Source organism: Eublepharis macularius, chromosome 10, assembly GCF_028583425.1.
Source record: "Eublepharis macularius isolate TG4126 chromosome 10, MPM_Emac_v1.0, whole genome shotgun sequence".
Classification (NCBI taxonomy): domain Eukaryota; kingdom Metazoa; phylum Chordata; class Lepidosauria; order Squamata; family Eublepharidae; genus Eublepharis; species Eublepharis macularius.
The window spans coordinates 64,196,459-64,217,454 of NC_072799.1; the positions used below are offsets into that span (position 1 = coordinate 64,196,459).

At 41.8% G+C, this 20,996-nt stretch overlaps 1 protein-coding gene across 2 annotated transcripts in view; it reads right to left on the reverse strand.

Annotated features, from left to right (window-relative positions):
• Positions 1-20,996, reverse strand: part of MARCHF1 (membrane associated ring-CH-type finger 1) — a 201,956-nt gene that overhangs the window by 6,839 nt on the left and 174,121 nt on the right. For both annotated transcript variants that reach the window (XM_054990186.1, XM_054990187.1), the window contains one exon: positions 5,046-5,193. In XM_054990186.1, the coding sequence (XP_054846161.1) occupies positions 5,046-5,193 (148 nt within the window). The remainder of the gene's footprint in view (positions 1-5,045; positions 5,194-20,996) is intronic.

Below are 20,996 nucleotides of genomic sequence, written 5' to 3' on the forward strand. Positions count from 1 at the left end.
GAACTCAGCTCACATCTGGAGGCTGTAAGTGGTACAGAGACAGAAGGAAATGGGGTGCAAGTTCTCCAGAGGCAGATGCCTATTAGAATTGCAGGTGGCAGACAGTCACCCAGAGTGTAGTTAGTTATGCAGGGGAGCAAGGGAGCAAAGGACCTCACCATGTGGTTGACTAGGGATGGTCATGGAACTTTCAAATTCTCTGCATGGAAGGAAATGGGGAGCTGTGAGACTGTTTCTAAACAATCTTGTCATTTATTGTTTGTGTAGTATCGACAATGTACGTGGTGTTCTACAGCATATAAGTTGATGGGTCTCTGAGGAGCTTCCCATATAAATCTGAGAAAAGACAACAGTGGGAGGAGAGGACAGGTGGTGGCACAATATGTATTCCTTTCAGTTACACCTGATTACGCTTATTCCAGCAGAGAAGGGTGTGGTCAAAGCTTCATGGAAAAGGTGAGTTTGGAGGAATGATTAGAAGGAGAGTGCAGAAAATCAAATAAATGTTTTGTTAGGCAGATCAAAGCAAAGGAGGCATTAAGGGAGAAATAGCACAGTCATTTGAGGAGGCAGGAGACTCCTGGGTGGCCAAGGCTGGTGGAATTTGAGAAATGAAAGTTGTGGAGAGTAATGCATTAGATATTTATGTTAGTTATAGTCCAACTCAGGTCGGATTACACAGTGTAAGTCAATATGATCAACAGCTGGGACATTCAATAAATACAACTGGACTGCAGAAATTTCAACAGAAGCAGAAATCTAATGCAGAGCTGAAAACAATGCTGAAACAAAACACAAGCAAATTGACACAATGCATTACATGACACAGAATTATCAAGTAGGATCATAGTTACAGCAACAGACAGTACTGAAGTCAACAGCCCCTATTCCTTTTCAACGCATTTCTCTGAACCATTTCTTTACAGTGTTAAAAAAAAGCCTTCTGAATAAATCAGTTTTGCATAGTTTACAGAAAGCCAGGAGAGTGGGAGCTTCCCAGATGTCTTCAAGCAGCTTGTTCCATACAGTGGGAGCCATTACAGAGAATGCACGTGTATGGGCAGCTGTTGATTTCCCCCATCTGCAGGGTGGCAGCTGCAGAAGGCCCTGTTCAGATCAGGAAAGCTGACATGGCTGAGCACAAGGAGAACAAAGTGACTGTAGAATGAAGTGACTGAAGAATGAGAGTAATACACATGCTTTGCTAAGCTCCTGATAATAACCGAGCTGCAGTGTACTGCACCAACTGGAGTCTCCAGGCTGACTGAGGGAAGACTTAGGTAGAGTGCATTATAGCAGTTTAGTCTCTATGGTACCATGGTGTGGATCCAGATAGCCTGACTGGCTGTGTCAACGTAGGGGACCCGGGCTAAACTGAGTTTAAAACAGGCATCTTTTGCAGCTACATTAACTTGCTTCTCTAGCAGCAATGCTAGATCCAGTATAAACCCTAGGCCCTTAAACTGCATTGGCAAGGGTCAATTGAACCCCACTGAATGTGGGGAAAGCAATGTACTTCAATATCTCCACCTTCCCAATCAACATCACTTCTATCTCATCTGGGTTTAGTTTCAATTGGTTCTTTTATGAGCTATTTGACCACAGCTGTCAGTCAGTGGTTTAAGGCCTCTACTGCATCATCAGGGGATTTGGATGGCGAGATCTAGAGCTGGTGTCATCTGCATATTGATAACATTCAATGCCAAAATTACAATGATTTCTTCTAAAGGCTTTATATAGAGATTGAATAACATGGGGGATAAGCTTGCACCCTGTGGAACCCTGCAAGACAGTTCCCACTCTAAATATAATTGGTCTTCCATAGCAACCCTTTGAGAAAGTTTCATGAGGAATGACTTGAGCCAGTCCAAGGCACATCCCTGATACCTACTTCTGGTTCCAAGTGCCTCAACAGGATGACACAATCTACTGTATAAAATGCTGCAGATAGGTCCGAGAGGAGCAACAAAGAAGCATAGTTTGCCAAGAATGCCAAGACCACGGCAATACAGCCCGGAAAACCCACAACAACCAAGCATAGTTTTTGTTTACATTCAGACAGAGGTCATCAACTGAATCTACCAGAGCCGTCTCTGTTCCATAGCCAAGCCAAAAAGCAGACTGAAAAGGGCAGATTTGAGCCTGGGCAATAACTGGCCACATCATTTTTGTCTAGGTAGTAGCCGGATAAGCATCTCTGAGTGCCAGAGGGAAGGAGCCTTCTGTTACAGTGGGAAATGATGGGGGGAAGGAGGCCATGGAAAGATTGAAGGTAAGGGCCATGCCAGATCCAAGAACAGGCAAGAAGCATATAGATTTAATGAATGTTATCAGATGGTCAGAATGATGAGTGATTTTTGACAACAGAGGGCAGGATAAGTGTCAGGAAGCCAATGGAGTATCAGAACAGCATCCTCTCGTAAAAACATTAAATGAGCAATTAAACATGTAGGAACAGAATCAGTTGAAAGCAGAGTAATGAAAACCTATGAATGTGAAGACAGTCAAGCAAGAGAGTGTGATCAACTGTATCAAAAGCAACAGAATAACCAAGAAGGATGAGCAAAATAGAGCTCTTTATTTATATAAAAAGATATTGTCAAGTAACTCACTGATGGCAATTTCAGGGAAGTAGAAAAGATGCAACCAAGATGATCAGGGGTAAAGAGAGAAGTTGTAGAGTCTAGCCAAAGACTATGCACCAGAAAATTGTGGCAGCAAAGAACAGAAATCGTGTGTGTGTGTTGGGGTGTGTGTGTGTTAATTCAGGGATGGTATGTTGAAAAAGGGGACAACAGTATTGGTTGAATGTAGCAGAGACCTGGAAGAGTATGATACATTGATGAATTTGTGTACAGATTATTTGGTGTAGATAGCAAACAAATTGGGAGGAGATGGGATCAAAGAGGAATAGGGAAGGGTTGGTTGAAATTGGCAGCGTAGTCAATTCATCAAGTGAGACAAAGGGAAAGAGGAGAGGATTGAAGGAATTATAGGAAAGGAACTGGAAAACACTGGTCAGTGGAAGGGCCAAAAGGTTCAAAGAATAAGGAGGCTATATCTTGCACACAGAGCAAAGGGGGTACTGTGTGATAAGCATCTAAGATGGAAGAGAAGCACAAAAGATTCCTAGAACTGGTGTAGATGCTTAGGCAGGCAGATGATAAGGAACAGGAGATAAATTCATAGAGGATAAAATCAACCATGTTCAGCTGCATGACAGCAAGTACGGAAATTCTTGGTGGACTGTGTGAGCCAGGGTTGCAGATGCCGGGGTGAATACTTTGCTGGGATACTGAGGAAAGGAATCATATCATAAGGGTAAGGATGAGCTGAAAGTGGAAAGTGCAGAGTCTTTAAGGAGTCAACAAAAGATAACTCAAGAAAGGCAGCTAATCAATGGATTGCAGTTCACAGAAGGAGCGAGAGGCAGTGTGTGTGGAAGGCAGACTGTGCACTGCTGGAGGAGACAAGATGGTGGATGGATAGACAGTATTCTTCGATAGAGAGGTCTGAAACACAGCAGACAAGATTAACAATGGGGGTGGAGTCAAAGGAGGAGAGTAGTGATTTCATTATGCTGTAAAGACAAAGGGATTGTCAACATGAAAGTTAATTCTTAAGGCATATGGTGGGAGATGTTATTGGAGACAGCCAGGGACTGAGGCCTGAAATAAAGGTTGAGATGGAGCTTTGAGATAGTAATCAAACATGAAGAGTCAGAGGAGAGTACAGTTTGTTCAGAATTAACTTTGAAGGTTGACAAACAGTAGAATGGCAGAGGGAACAAGGACTTAAACTGGTGGGATTTGGATAGAAGGAGAAGAGCCTTCCTGAAGAGAGTGGAGCAGTGGTTGCAGTGTCAAAAGCCATATTTTTGGTGAAGGCAAGTAGCTCAAAGGATCATGGAGGTTTCTCGGTGAGAGAGCAGCAAGTCTAGAGGAAACAGGAAATAGGAAGCAGGGAATGAAAAGGCAATGGGATGGCATTACAGGAGTGATGTCATAATGTTGGGAACAAACAACAGGTTTAGCAAAAGTGGAGATATACCAAAGAGGATAAGAGGAATATGGGTGAGCATATGGTGCAGCTACTAAAAAGTGCAGGTTCGTGATCAATGGTTCTAATTGGCACTATCCTTGGGTAGTTACCTTAACTGGTTGCCCAAGTGCTAATCACATTGAGCTGACTCTGCCCTTCAGTTCAAGTGCCAGGGGATGCTGGGAAACTAGTTAGATGTTTGAAAGGGGTACATGGGGGGAGCAGTCCCAAAAGGGAGAACCTTAAGAGAACCATGCTCCATTCTAATGGCTGGATCCCACCACACGTCTCCATCTCTTCCCTCCCACCTCAAATGCTGCTCCTACAAAGGGGCAATTGGAAAGCTGTCTGGGGAGGGGGGACTGGCAAAAATCACACCTCCCACACCCCTTGTGAGTGCAGATCTTTTTGAAAGAATCCAAGCCTAAATATATACTAAGGGATACAATGTATGTGTGGAGTGCCCTCAAGTTATAGCTGACTTTATGGCAACCCCTGGCAGAGTTTTCATGGCAAGAGACTAACAGAGGTTGTTTGCCATTGCCTGCCTCTCCAAACCTTGTCTTCATTGGAGGTCTCCCATCCAATTACTAACCAAGGCTTAGTTTCTGAGATCTGACGAGATCAGGCTCACTTGGACTATCCAGGTCAGGGCAAGGGATACAATACCTCTTTCATTATCTTTCTTATTTTCCCTACAGCCAAGGCTTAAAAAGTCAGGTTTTTTGCTTGAGTTTTTTTACTTTACATGTTGTGCAACTGAAGCAATGGTACACATGTATTTTGTTTTTCCATCAGTCATGGAGAGAGGGAAATTTTTCACCTATAAAGCTTATAGAACATCACCAGACAATGTCCATCAAACCAATGTTTTTTGAGCCTTTAAAATCTAGAAATGCAGGCGGGGGTGAATAAAAACTGAGATTCTATGACGTCTTACTTTGTCTATTACTGAAGTATAACCTTCCGAATGTGGCAAAAAAGAAAATGATAAATTCACTCACCGTTGTCGTTGCCTTGCTTAATTTCCTCAGCAGTCCGATCTATTAAAACATACAGCGACCAAACTACACAGGTAATTGCAATAATGTGGAATGTGACAGAGCAGACTATCTTCCTTCTCTCACTTGTTGTCATTTGTAGTTTTTCCCACTGCAATAAGGAAACAGAAATGGTTGGGCAGGCATGGCCTATCAGTCACGTCATTTCCCCCATTGAAATTAGAGGGAAGAGTAGCAAGCTTTCCCCATTTGTGAATTTATGCCCATTTGATCTCACTGCAGGAATACTAGCATTTGCTGTAAAAGGGTCAGCACTGCAAATATGAAAGCATTTTCTGTAGTCTAGGTTGTCTAAGGCAATCATTGATTTCCTGGGTTCTTGCTGCTACTTGGTGTGATTTGTGCTGGCTCCTTAAATTGGTTAGTTGTGTGTTCTTCCCACAGCACACTCCTGCAAAATGCACATTCAAATGCTGCTCAACCATCTTTGGCTACCAGTAAGATAAAACAGTTATTTTCTGCTGAGCGTAGTTGTACAAAATATAGCCAGGAGGGAAGAGGGAGAAAAAGCAGTGCTTCTCTTATGGCAAAGCAGAGATCAGTGTGATATTTACATTCATGAGATGTCTGTTCTCAGAGACTTGTGAAATGGCCATTTATTCCTTTCCAAAGTGATCATTTTCATTATGGTTGAATCAGATCCCCACAGCTTCATTGTGCATTGCATGTCTGTCAAATAGACAGGGACAAAAAGTAACAACCTACCACCCAGGAGGAGATGAAACCATGTAGAAATGTGTACCCCTATCATAAATGTCCATGTACTTCACTTTCACATAACAGATAACCAGAAGTATTTAAGTGTTCTCTCTATAAAATGCTTGTTTTTACTCAGTGCAATAATGTATTCTTCTTGTACTTACCCTAAATGCAGCACTGTTTAAACAAACAAGAAGCTGAGCTGTTGAAAAATCCTTGCCTTTTAAGATTAGTTTTGCTATTTTTTTAAAGATGGTTTATGGTTCAGAAATTCAGTTCTACAGTGCCACCTTCCTGCTACTTGTAATCACTACAGTGCTGAAGTCTATCTGTTTATACTTCTTTATTAGAAGCATTTATACAAACTACCTTTCCCCAAAATGGCTTAAAGCAGCATGCAGTAAAAACAACCCAACCCAATCAATCAGTTTAAATTACAGAAATCAAAATCTATAAACCAAAAACCAATAAAACATACTTTCCAAACCAAAGATATGAAAGGAAGTTTCAACTACGTGTCATATTTCTTACGAAATAGCCCAAAATATTGTAAAAAAAACACACACACACACACACACTATAACAGCTGCCATATGGGTCGTGCAAAAGATTTCAAATAAATTACAAGAATCATTAAAGTTATTTCTCACTTCCTCAAGTAATTTAAATATAATTTTCACAATAATCTGATATACAGAGAGTTGCATTCCACGGTCTACTGATGGTGCCTTACATGGGAAAATGCCACATACGGGAGGAAGGTGCCACCATTACTGGAACAGATCTGAAGGATCCTACCCAATGTTCCCACTATTATACATAATTGTGCCCCTCCGGTTTCTTAACTCTTGCCTGTAGTCCCAAAGGATTTCCATGTAATTGCCTTTAAAAAATATATATATATCCTGCTGACCAGTTGCTTAATGCATTTATAATTTGGGGTCCTATTCTAAGATAGAAAGGACAACAAGAAAGATTGGGTTTGTCTCGCCTTTTAGTCACATCTTTTCCCCACTGAAATTATAGAATCATAGGGTTGGAAGGGACCTCCAGGGTCATCTAGTCCAACCCCAAGAGGGAACAGTGGGAAGTTTTCCCTATTTGTGAATTCATGCCCATTTTATTTCATTGCCAGAACACTGTGTTTTCTGTAAAAGGAGGGTCAGAACTGCAAATATGAAGGCATTTTTGTAGTCTAGGTTGTCCAAGGGAACAAGAAAGGGAAAAAAAAACAACCCTGCAGAAGAAAGGTAATCAAAGAGATTGGGACAAAATAAAAAATTAAGTATAATTAAAATGTAATAGAATTGATTAAAAATCTGATATATAGTTTAGTTCATCAATTAAAAGTCCATTAAGTTTGCTAAAGAAATCCACAATATGGTTCAACATATAAGCACTAAAACCAGGTATACTAGTACATTTAATCTCCATATGTACAGACCCCCAAACCAGACAAATTTCAGCCCATGGGCCTTCCTCAGTGATATATATATAGATAGATAGATATCTCATACAAAGCACTCCATCAATATAATTAATAAATCAAAAATACATGACTCAGCAAAACAAAAAAAAAGACTCACAAAATAGACCTAGAATGGGAAAAAATATGTAATGTTTAATATATGGATATTTTGTGGGAAACAAGACTAATTAAAAATGTAAAATTATTATGTTTATGATAAATAAAATTATTCATACTAAAATGTGATATAAAACAGCGTGGAGTAAATTCATTGAAATCCTCGCACAGAACAGAATAAAATGCAATAAGGGCAATCAATACATACAGATAAGATGTATGTTGAACCACTTTGGTTACTCGTCCTATTCTAAGATACTGACAGGGAAAAACTCTTGTGACATGAATTTATGCTACAGTGGAAGATGGGGGGGGGGCATGACTTATCCACCTCACATGTGCATTCGGGAGGCCCTGATTGACATTGCTTCCAATTGAAAACCAGAAGCTATAGGGATCAGAGGGGCCAAAACTGGTGCTGACTTGACCCCACAGAGTCCTTGGCCCTTTTCACACTATCTATAAATGGCGCTGAGACTCACAGAAGGCTGCTGCCGGCTTTCTCGTGCGATTTTTGATGCCATCTGTTTACAAAATGCCACAAACAGTGATTTACAGTGTTTTGTAGTCGGATGGTGTTAAAAATCGCACGAGGAAGCCGGCAGCCTTCCGTGAGTCTCGCACGATTTATAGACAGTTTGAAAACGGCCCTTGTAGCTTCCAGTTTTCAACCAGAAGTGTATCACTGGGGGCCTGTGGAGTGCATGTGTGCCATGTTGCCATACGCTCCAGTAGATCTTGGCAACTCTAATTATGCTGGAATAGATCCGGAGGAGTTAGTTGTGTCAGTCTGTAGTTGCAAAATAGTGGACTCTTTACTACTATGCTGGAATAAACTGTTAGTCTTTAAGGGCCCACCAGTGTCCTATTTATTTTACTTCATTTATACCCTGCCTTTCTCCCCAATGGGGACCCAAAGCAGCTTAGAGCATACTCCTCTCCTCCACTTTATTCTCACAACAATCCTTTGAGGTAGGTTATGTCAACAGTGTGTTACTGACCCAAGATCACCCAGGGAGCTCCAGTGGCAGAGTGGGGATTTAGACCTGGGTCTCCCAGATCCTAGTCTTATTCACACTGGCTTTTTAATGATGACATGGTAAAACACTAAGATGGCTTCCACTTTCCACTTTTTGTTCCTGGCATGCTAACAGTGCAACTTGATACCAATGTTTTTACACTATGAATTGTTTATTGTAAGCTAAGTTTTCATGGGCTAGGCACATCTATTGAAGTGGGCTCTAGTCCATAAAGTTTCATTCTATAATAAATTTACTTCAGGTATCAGAAGATTCCTTTTGACTTTTCCTACAACAAATCAACATGGCTATCTGTTCTGATGTTTTGTTCTTAAACTGTGAAGTGGTCACTTAATACTTTGTCAAATTTACATCACATTCACACTCAAATTGGGCAGAGGAACCTATGTCCCTGGGATAAGGAAAAAGGGGGAGGAGGCAAGAATATATCATCTTTATCTCTGGGCTACTTCCCATCACAGGTCTGACTGATACTCTGAGCAATGCTTCTGGAGGGGTGGGAGAGGAATGGAAAATATAATGAAAAAGACATTTCAGGAGGAATTTTTGAGTTTTCCAAGAGAGAGACAGGACAGGAAAGATGAACAGAGGAGCAAGGGAGGTGGCACCAAAACACACTGAGAGGGACATGAGGTGGAAATTTTGAGTTTGATGAGGGTAGATGAACAAAGGGAATGATATGCTGAGGAAACAGAATGAAAAGGGCACTTTATGGGGGGGGAATGAGAGATTTTGAGTGCTTTGGGGGAGTTCAGGAGGAATTTTATAAGTTAAAGAACACATTGCACTGAACAGGAGGGGCTATGAGGGAAGAATATTTGCTGTTGCCATAGCCTGGGTCAGCTGTAGCTTTCTCAAACAGCGGAAGTGTATTCCTACTTCCGGCCACACTTCTTGTATCCTATAACTGGCTAGATAAATTTACAGCTCTGTTACAAAATCACTAAAAACTATGACAAACAAGAGGGCAATAAATTATAGAGAACATAGCCTCAAAGTTTTTCTTGATCATTGTTACTACCACTAAAAAAAACATTTTGCTCCTTGCACATTGTTAAATGAGGGGAGTTGCTTTTCATACCTTGTTTACCTTAAAAGACTATACTATTTCTCTTAGTAAACTGACCTAAGAATAGATTCTGATTGTTGTCCGGGGTCTGAGTCCCAGCCTCCAGACTTGCCAGGAAGGAACAGTGGGAGGCAACCAGGAGGCAGCGGCCCTGCCACCCCAGCCAGCAACCAGGTCCAGAACCTGCCTACTCCAGGGGGAAGGGGTGAAAAGCCAAAGCCTCAGAGGGCTGGAGGGAGCAGGGAGAGACCAGCTAGTCCCACCCTCCAGGGGGAGGAGAGGGGGCTAAGCAGGCCGGAGGAAAAGGGCCAAGGCAGGGGGAACAGGGACCCAGCAGCAGACCAAACAGAGCCCTTACCAGCCAAAGAGGAGAAGCAGCCACTACAGCCCAGAGCCCTACCCTGGCTAGAGAACAGTAGCCTGGCTCAGGAGTTACTAGGAGCCAAGCCCCTCCAGGTGGAGCTGTCACAGGCATTCTGGGGGAGGAGATGGGTAGCCCTGCCCAGCATCAAGGAGCAGGCAGCCCAGAAGCTGGCCAGGGCAATTCCTCGCGAGCAAGGCCAGGGAAGCACAGCAGCGCAGAAGCCGGCTGGGGCAGCTCCTCGTGAGCAAGGCCAGGCAAGCTCAGCAGCTCAAAGGCCTACTGGGGCAGCTCCTCGTGAGCAAGGCCAAGGAGCCCTCAGCTGGGGATGGCTTGCATTCAACCCCACCCTGCCAGCAAGGCAAGGAAGCCTAGAAGGGGTTAGTGATAGGAGGGAAACACCTGAGGGAAGGCACAGCTGGGCCAAGTCAGGAGAGGGAACAAGCCTGGAAGGAGGAAGGGGTGGAGAAAGGAAACCCTATAAAGGGTGGCTAGGAAGAGCTCTGAGGTGGTGGGTGTGAGTAAGGAGTGATGGCGTGGAGTGAGAGTAGAGGAGTGCGAGAGCGGAGGCTTGGAGGAGAGTTCTGGGAGGAGGAGATGATGGAAGACGCAGGGGGTGAGCAGGCCAGGTTGAGCAGGCCAGCGAGTGGATGAGAGGGAGTCTGGGTGATGTATACCACCCCTCCTTCCACAGAGCAGGGTCCTGCAGCATCCCTGGCACCCCTCTGATGTCAGGGCCGGCCCAGCCGGCGCCCTGCCCAGCGGCGGCAGCGACAAGCCCCAACAATTGTTATTTCTGGATAGTGGTAGCCACATCCATTTTATTCCGTATCTTAATAATTCCAGCAGTGTAGTAGTGTTACATTATTGCAGCATCTGATAAATAAAACATTAATCTTTAAAGCATGAAAAGTCTTTTTTTTGTTTTTCCATGTCTTTGCTCTTGCAACTTTATTTTCAGTTTGTGTCTTTCAAGGCACTTTTAAATACTTAATATTTCTTCAGAAAGGTATTTATGGTCTTTAGACAATGATGAGATCTCTTAACCTCTTTGGAAATCTAACAGTCTTAACAATCTCCCCATAGGTTTTTCTATAATTCTTCAATCTTTCATAATCATACAAATTGCTCTTACATACACACCAGAGAAGAAAAATCTGTAATGATATTCATAATAATTTATGAAGGCAGCAGGGAAAAAATATTCAGTTAACTAAGATTCTTGAAAACCATTTAGATAACTGTATCGTATTTCCTTTTGTCAGACCACCATTATGAGCAGTGTTGCATATAATCTGTAACCTTCTCATTCCCTTGAAAGGAAAATACAAGCCAAGAGAAAATTTAAGTCATTAAAGCTTTGTGAGGAAAATAGTATTTAGGCAAACCACACTACAGCAAAGGAAAACGAGACTATGGATGAGGGAGGATAAGATAGTCCAGTAAGGATGCAGGTAAGGAAAGAGTGGTAAAATTGTAAATGCCTAGAAAGAGTTGATGAACACTGCTGCAGATTTTCTCATCTCCCCCTCCTGCTAAAGCACAAAATAGCCCCCATGTTGCTCCTGAGGGACATGGGGTCCAGGAACAGGATGAATTAAAAGTCTGTAGTGGGAGGGAAAATAGGGAAGAAATGCCCCCCTTCCATCAGGTGAAATGCTTGGCAGGATCCATCCCACTGGGATAACTGAAGTGCTTGTAAAATTGAGCATTCCTTACAACTAGGGGTGGGCACGAACAGCAATACGAACAAAAAAAAGCCATGAACAGCCCAATCTGCTGTTCGCGAACAAGCTGTTCGTGAGGCCCCATTCTAAATGAACAGGTGGTCGTTGCAAGCCTCGTTTGTTGCTGTTCGTCAAGCCAGACAGTCTGGCACCTGCAATCAATTCCCTTGGCAACTTAGGCAGGGATTGTCTGAACTCTGTCTGAACTCCTGCTGTTGCCCTGGAAACCCCAATCTAAGCCCAATTTAGCTTGATAGGCAGGTCTTCCTTTCAAGTGTGGAGCTCCAAATTTGTTACAAGGGAACAAAGACCAGGGGGAGGGGGGCTCCCAGCTCTGGAGAGGGAGAGACAGCTGCTGTTGGCAGTTTGATAGAGAGAGTGCATTTGGAGCTTGAATTTTCTTTGTGTGTGGTGAGATAGGGATCTATCCCTTCAAGTTCCAGGGCTGCTGCCAGGCTTTGGGCCAAGCTATTATTTATTATTGGTACCTTTCCTGCTGCCTGCTCAGGTAAGGTTTCTGGGAGTGGTGCAGTAGGGATCTTGACCTGGATAATGGCTGGAGGAGAGCCTGCTGGCCCCCACAAATAGCCAACCACGAACATGTTCGTGAACAGGGTCATCTTTGTGGTTGTTCATGAGTCCCTGTTCATGGATGGCAACGAACATGGAACATCATGTTCGGTTTTTTTCTGTTCGTGCGCATCTCTACTTACAACAGGAAATGGTATCTCACCATATGAAGCACTCGTTTGCTGGTGGGGTTTTTTAGTCATGGAGCTACCCTCCCTGGACTTGATTCTCTGGAAGTCAGGAGGATCCACCTGAATCAAGGGCTGCTTTGGGAAACTATCCACCAACGTGAGTCCTACTGCTACAGAAAAGTGATTTATACTTTGCATTCTATGACTCTTCCAAGTTTTGCTGACAGTTATTTAGCTTCCACCACTGTTAGCTACACATGTAAGAGCTGCAGATATTTGTTCATTTGTTGAAACTCTCAGGGCCTTTTAGTTAATACAAATAACTGATAAAAACAGAGGATGGTTTCTGCCATTACATTTTCTTACTCATAGCAAACTGAGAAGCCAAAGGTGTACATTGCTGTAATGACTGAAAGTTAGATGAAAATTTGATGCCAATATTTTGCAAAGCTTCTAGTAACTACTGAAAGGTTCACTCATTCTCCACTCAGGTCCATTATTTTCAGCCCTGCTCTGGAGACTTAAACAACAGCTATTTTTGTTTCTTTTTGAACAGTCTCTTAACCTAAGCTGTAAGAAAACTATGTGCTTAACAAAAATTAGCTAAAACAACAACAACGGCTTATTGGAGTATATTCTTTCATGAATTACAGCCCTGTGTATCAGCAAGATTCCTTTGTACTGATGACACAGGCTCTAGTCCATGGAAACTGCCACAACAAAAGTATTAGTTTTTCAGATGCCACAAGACTCCTTTTTGTTTTAAGTGTAGTAAACTGACTTACAGTGCAATTCTAAAAACACATTCCTGGGAGCAAGCCCCATTGAAGAGACATGAATAGGATTTTGAGTAGACCTACTCAAGATGGCTATCATGGCTATGGCTAAAACGAGCTATATATTTTTCTGTATCAAAGTGTTGAAATTCTAGTTTTTCAGTGATTAACAAGCAAAGAGGAAGAGGAAATCAGTGGGCTTAGTTAGGAGTAACTCTGCTTAGGATTTCGCTGAAAGTGGGTAAAAAGAGAATATGAGCATGTTGTTTGGGTTGCCAACCTCCAGGTAGTAGCTGGAGATCTCCCGGAATTACAACTGGTCTCCAGGCCACAGAGATCAGTTCACCTGGAGAAAATGGCTACTTTGGGGGGTGGACTCTATGGAATTATGCCATGCCAAGGTCCTTTCCCTCCCCAAACCCCACTTTCTCCAGGTTTCACCCCCCAGATCTCCAGGAATTTCCCAACTTGGAGCTGGCAACCCTAATGTTTCTATTAAGGAATTTATTTATAGTAGAAGTCGGCAACTAGGCCTTTGAAAACTAAGAAATGAAAGGATTGATAAAGGAAGACAGGGAGGCTGCAGAGAAACTAAATGAATTTCTGTTAGTTTTCACCGTGAAAAATGTAGGGCAGGTACTTGCAACAGAAATACTGTTTTCAGGAAGGCTATCTGAAGAACAATTAACTAAATGAAATGAAAGCTAGAACTAATACATAACAAGTCTCCATGTCCACCAGCTTACACTGGAGGATTCTTAAAGAACTCAAATGAAAAATAGTTGATTACCTGACAAAAATGTGTAAACTGTAACTAAAAGCAGCCTCTCTTCCAAACAATTGGAAGGTAATGAATATAAAGCTTTTTTTTTTTTTTAAGGGAGATTGATGCGATCCAGGAAATTATAGCATAGTTAGCCCAACATTGAATATGGCTAAACTGATAGCTGATGTAATTAAAGACACAACTATTAAGTACATGGAGACCTTGTTGAAGAAGAATTGGCATGAAGAACTGGCACTAGTGAGGTTCTGCCTTGCTAGTCTTGGCACTCTTTGAGAGTGTTAACAAGTATATAGATCAACTAGACATTGCATACTTGGACTTCCAAAATGTTTTTGATAATGTCCCTCATCAAAGACTCCTGAGTAAATTTAACAATCATGGGATAAAATGACTTGTCTTGTGGATTAGAAACTGGTTAAAACTAAAGGAAGAAAAGAGTAGGAACATGAACATTTCACACAATGGAGGGAAGTAAATAGTAGGGACCCCCAAAAAACTGGAATCAGGACTAGTGCTAATTAATTTGTTAATAAATGATCTGAATATATATGGTTACGGCATTGAGAGTAGTCTAGGCAGTAAAATGGAAGACAGCATCTTGCCCAGATGTGACAGAGTAGATAAACAAATTGTATGAATATCTGGCTATGGCCAAATTAACTTTAATAAATTTAATATTAATTAACTAATGAATAGACCAATCTTAGAATTTCAGAAAAAATAGACTTTTTTGACTACATAGCTGAAAATTAAGAAAAACTAAGAATAGCTATTATTAAAGTAGACCAAGTGTAAAATTAGCATTTTAAAACTTTGATTATAAATGTTGAGTGTATGTAAGTAAGGGGATGGAGTGGAGAAATAGTTTTGTAGTATAATAGGCTGTTATATATTATTGTTTTTATTGTTTTTGTGTATTGTTATATATCTTGCTTACATTATTTTATCATTGTTTATTGTCTTTGTTGTTTATTGTTTTTCTTTACTTTCAAATAAAAATTTAGAATGAAAAAATGAGTATAGCCAGGTTTATAGGCAACATTTAGTTATTCAAAATGATGGAAAGCATACTGAAGAGCTCAAAGATTTTTCCAAACTGTGTGAATAAGCAATAACACGGCAAGAGTAGTTCAGCGTAAGTACACATAAAGTAATTCTGTCAGGCAGGCAAGCTAGCCTGCCTGCCCTAACTATGAATGCGTATCTACTGGGAAGGATGGCCTTTCTTCCTATAGTGTAGCTTTTTTCCTTCACTGTACTCGGCTATACTTTGCTAAGAGGTCTTATCAGTACAGCTGGAAACATGTGGGAACCAACCTTGAGAAATTCAGCTTTGCATCTTTTTCAGGACTTTCGCTGACTTCAACTGACTTGTTTGGACTGGGGGGAGGGGACTGGGGTTATAACTTCTCGGGGAAGACTTTGCTTCAGCATTCCAGGCAATCTCTATGTTTCAGTGCACTTCTAGGGAGTTTTTCTGCGGTTGTATGAGTTAAAAATCTTTAATTCATACAACCGCATTGGATGAAGTAGAGAGTCTGAGAGAATCCCCTAGCTAGACCTGACAAATTCCATCTTAGATTTAAAAAATCCTAACTGATAAGTCTGAACTGTCAATGAGTGACCAGAAAAAACATCTTGGGGCCAAGGAAGAATATGTGAGATTGAATCGGGTTCCCTCAGAGTACAGTCACACAGCCTATCCCTATACGGAATACCCCCGTATCTGCCTGTGACCACTGCTGAGGGAAAGAGATTGAACCTCGCTAACATAAAAGCCCTCCTAAACACAGGGTTTATCAGATCAGCAATATACGCCGCCATGGTGGTGTGCGAGGAATAGAGGGACAGTGAATGAGGGGAGCAGACTCCGGAGCTGCCGGCATTAATAGTCTGCGCTTCAATATCCCAAATTCTCCTCTTAACCACCTGCAGAATTGCCACCTCACCGCAATTATATAAAGGCTCCAAGTCGATTCCTAAGGAACCAATCTTTTCCACTACAGCCTGTGACCAATCTGAGATAAAGGGATCAGTTAGAAGTTGAGCCATTAGGCTAGTAGGGGAGGATCGAAAATGAAGACGGAGCCAGAATTCAATCGTAGTGATTCAGGCCCGAGATTCTATCAGGTGCAGATCCAATTCCTTACAGAGGGTAAGCAACGACACTGAATTGGATAAACCAAGGATCCTACGCAGGAAGACAGAGTAGATACGCTCAATTCTTTTAGTAAAGGACTGTATCCAAATAGGGATTCCGTACAGCAGTCGGGAAATAACTGTTGCTTGGAAAATCTTAAGCACTGCTGGGACAAATTGATTGCCCTTTTGAAAAAAGAACCGAATCAAGGCTGCAGACTTGTTCTTGGCTAAACTTAGAGAGTGCTCTCTATGTGGGCACCAACTCAGATTGTAATGGAATAGCACTCCTAAGTAGCGGAAAGATTTTACCTGCTGTATTTCTTTTTTCGCTATTAGCCAGCGGTTGTGTTTGCTGGAATCATACTCTTGCCATGGTGTGGGCACATCTGGAATGTTGTGTACAGTTCTAGCCATTGTAACTCACATACTGTGGCAGTTTAAAAGATGCAGAAAGGGTGACCAAAATGATTAAAGAGTTGGAGTACTTTCCCTTTCAAGAAAGGCTAAGGCTGTTACAGTTTTTCAGTTTAGACAAAAAGACAACTAGGTGTGATATGACAGAAGTTTATAAAATCATGCATGGGATGGAGTGACAAACTAGAGAGAGCATTTTTCCTTTTCCCATAATACTAAAATTTAGGGGCATCCAAAGCAGTTGATGTACAGGCAATTCAGGACAGAGAAAAGGAAAAAACTTCTTCACTCAAACACATAAATGGTAGAATTCATTGCCACAGGATACAGTAATAGCTAATAAAACTTAAAATGGCTTAAAGGGGATTAGAGAAATTCATGGTGCATAGATCCCTCAATGCCTATTAACTGTGATGTCTAAAGAAAGCCTCCATGATCAAAGACAGTAAACATGACTTCTCTCTCTCTCTCTCTCTCTCTCTCTCTCTCTCTCTGTGTGTGTGTGTGTGTGTGTGTGTGTGTGTGTGTGTGTGTGTGTGAGAGAGAGAGAGAGAGAGAGAGAGAGCGTAACAGGAGAAGTCATAGCCTCTGTCTTTCTTTTAAGGCTTTTCAGAAGTTTCTGGTTGGCCACAGTGTGAAATGGGCAGCTGGACTAAAAGTACCACTGTTACGATGCAGCATAAGTGCTGTTCAACCTGTTAGGAGCTACAGAATGAAGGAAGAGTTTGGAGAAAGCCATTCAGAGATCAGGTCTGTTGCTTTCAATGTATAAGGAAATGTCAAACACCACAGTGCCAAGGATGATCAATGATTACATTGCTTAAAAAAAATCACCCTTTCCAGTACTTACTTACTGCCCAGAACCTTTAAACATAATTAATCTACATTTTTCCAGTACAACAGCACAAAATGTAAATTATCCATGTTTTCCTAACTGAAAAATGTTGAATATTAGAAGTAAGAGATGTTAGACACTAGATGGTAGCAGAGGACTATACACAACAACCTTCCATGTTCAATTAACTGTATTCCTAACAGACCATGTTAAAGGCTTAACCATTCCAGTTTTTCTTCCCCCATTTTATTCCTGAATGCAACATACAAACCAATGATATGGCAAGATGACAAAAGACAGAAACATGAAACATAATATCTAATAACATTTATACAGCTCAAACTACAGCCACTTACTAAAACGTCTTGAAAACAGTACCAAATGACATTATCCAAAGGAAACATTTATGCAGTGATTTTAAATTGTATACTCTCCAAATTTATGTTCATAAAGGGTCCTCCTTCTGGAATTGCAATTGGTCATATAATACCAGATCTGCAGAGATCTTCCAAGGATAAAAAATGCAGTAATTCAGTTGTATTATTTTCATTTTCAACCCTGTAGGTAATATTTATAGGTAATATTCAAATTCTTGTCAGTTTGTAGCTTAGGGTTGCCAGGTCCCCTTACCCTCCCAGCAGGAGGAGGGGGACCTGGTGCTTCCTGCTGCCCAGCATAGGTGCTATGCCAGTGTGATGTCACTTCCGGGAAATGACGTCACCGTGCAAAACGGGGAAGCACGCATGTGCTTCTCAGTGACTGATTTGGGCCCCAAACCAGCCCAATTCGGCCCATTTGTGGCCCAAATCAGCCCACTGAGAAGCATGGGAATGCTCTCAGGTCAGCACAAAGACATTGGCCCCAGGAGTGCACCCAAGAAGCCCATTCCCTGACTTTCCGGAAGCCAGGTAAGTAGTGGCAGAGAATGTAAGGTGGGAGTGGGGGATCCCCTGCCCCCCACTGGGGGAATGGGATCCCTATTAGCTACATAATCATATAAACCTGAACCCACATAGCTGCACAAGATTTAGATAAAGGGATTCCTCCAGCTTCTTCATTCAGTTTTGTCCAGTCCCCCTGCTTTCTACTTAAGCCCCCCTCACACATGGCTTTTATACATGCAGGTCCCATGATCTCCAGCGTAGCCTTTTTAGATAGTCAGCTGGGTCTTGCTTTCCTTTTTCACCAGAAAAAGTGGTTGGATCAACCCCAAAGAAATTTACAGAGAGTACATGCCATCATGGTTCAGGACTGAGTCCTGCATTCAGCCATTAAGAACCGGGGTCATTTCATAGAAAAAGAGCTGCAGGAGCTCATTAGCATAACTCATTAGCATATGCCACACCCTTTGACATCACTGGAAGTGTGTCATTAGCATAATTGATTTGATTGGGCCCAAAATGGCCAGGATTTGGCTGCTACCAGACGGGGGAGTGTTCCCCCATCTGGCAGTGGCCCGATCAGGGCCATTTTGGCCACAATCCAGGCCGAAACAGGCCCCAAATGGCCATTTGGGGCCCATTTGGGTCCAGATCAGGGCCGGAACAGCATGGACCAGATCAGTGCCGGGCCAGGGAGAGTTCCACCGCCCAGCACTGACCTGATCCCAGCCATTCTGGCCCCGATCACAGCAGAAATGGGCCCCAAATGGCCAAAAATAGACATTTTGGGCCCGTTTGGGCCCAGATAAGGGTCGAAAGGTGGGATATATAAATGTTTCATTAAATAAATAAAAGAAGGAAGGAAGCAGAAAAAAGTGAATTCTGAGCTGTGTTTACTCTTCCCGAAATCATAGTAATGTCCCCAAACAGCATTTTTTTGTGTATAAATTTGGTTCAGGAATTTTGGAATGCATATCCCTAACATAACGGCCAAGCTACTGTTTCTTAGTTTCAGCCATAAATTTGTAATACTGGTATAAAAATACTAACACATTTTCAGGATTACTGAGATAATCTACTTGAAGCAATTAAGAACACACTGTAAATACTAAACGTTATTATTAATTGAAATCAGTCTTGCTAGGTACATGTTGTTGGGACAGTTGAGTTGGGTGCTAAACATCTGAAAAAATAGGATTTATATGGATTTCCAAACAGAGCGACTGTCAAAAAACATAATTTCACGTAAGTTTCCCTTTATGCATTTTTATGAAATTGGCTAGTCACTACATGGTGATGAAATATAGTGTTATTCAGGATCCTCTTGAAAGATGGACTTGTCTTTTCAATCCTAGGTAGTTTAAGGACTTAATTTATGAGATTGCTCTTGTTCAAGTTTTCTGTAGGGCTTAGTTTAGGAGTGTACTTCGTCCTCTCCATCAGTGCAGTCTTGAGCAGAGTTACACCAGGCTAAGCCTACAGATTTCAATGGGTTTAGACTGGAGTAACTCTGCTTAAGATTGCACGGTATACTTATAATTCAAATACAACCTTGGGTATAAAATATTTTAAGCTAGGCATAACTAAAACCAATCCCATTGGGGAGGGGAAATATACTAAAACTCCTACTGCCAAAAGATTTATTTCTGTCACCCTTGCTTAATCAAGAAACAATTTCTATAGATTTAAAATTTTAACTCACGAATTACGTAACCATGAAAATATATGCAACTGCTTTATACTGACTCAGACCACTGAGCCATCAAGCCTACTACTGTGTAATTCAACTAGCAGGCCTCTCCAAGGACTCAGACAGAGTTCTTTTCCAGCCCTGCTACCTGAAATTTTAACAGAAGTTGCCAGGGACTACATCTTCTGCATTCAAATCATGTGCTCTGCCTGTGAGATGTAAGCAACTGGATTTGTCAAGCAAGATTTCCCAGGACCACAGACACAATCTTCACTCCTCAAATATGCTTTGTTGCAAAGGGTGGTATTATACATGGTCATCTTCATTAGCTTCTCGTATTAAAACTCTACCTTGCTCACATATTGTCTTTATCAAGGCTTCCTATAACCTGAAGCTAAACTTCAAGGTTTGGCTCGCATTACTAAACTCCTATAATTTTGAATCCAATTATAAGCTTCCAAGCTGTATGCTATTTACATAGACAATTTTGTCATTTATAGATGCAATCAGTGTGTGTACATGAATGATGAGGGAGTCCAGAACTGAAAGTAAAATACAGATTTGTGTGTATAGCACTCCAGAAATGCCTGCAGAAGGAAAAAACTAACCTTTGTAGTGAACTTCAAAAAGAATGAAGACAATAAAGAAAGCTTCTTAGAACGCAACTGCTGTTATCTGCTAGAAAAGGACAGTTCAGAGTCCAGGTTAGTTTGTGTTCTGAATGTTAGTCACTGAAGCCTCTCTGAGAATCTGGCTTCACATTCCAAGAATGAAGTGTCTAACTGCACAGAAAAAGGGCAAAAAATCTTTATATGAAATGCCAGATACAGGCTGCATTAATTCCAAAAGCCTTTTCGCATCTTTCTTCTTATGGAACTTTGAAGGCTGCTGAGATATAAAATAATTGCTCTTTGGATATTAAAACAGTGGCTTTTAAATCAATTTCTCTAGCTCAGCTCTAGCCCTCCAGTGGTCCAGGTCACCAGTTGTGGAAACTGGGCTAGTCTCCCCATCATATGCTCAAATTGACAGTGAAGACCTAGCTGTAGATTGGAGCCAGTTTGGTGTAGCGGTTAAGAGTGCCGGGACTCTAATCTGGAGAACAGGGTTTGATTCCCCACTCCTCCACTTGAAGCCAGCTGAGTGACCTTGGGTCAGTCACAGCTTCCCAGAGCTCTCTCAGCCCC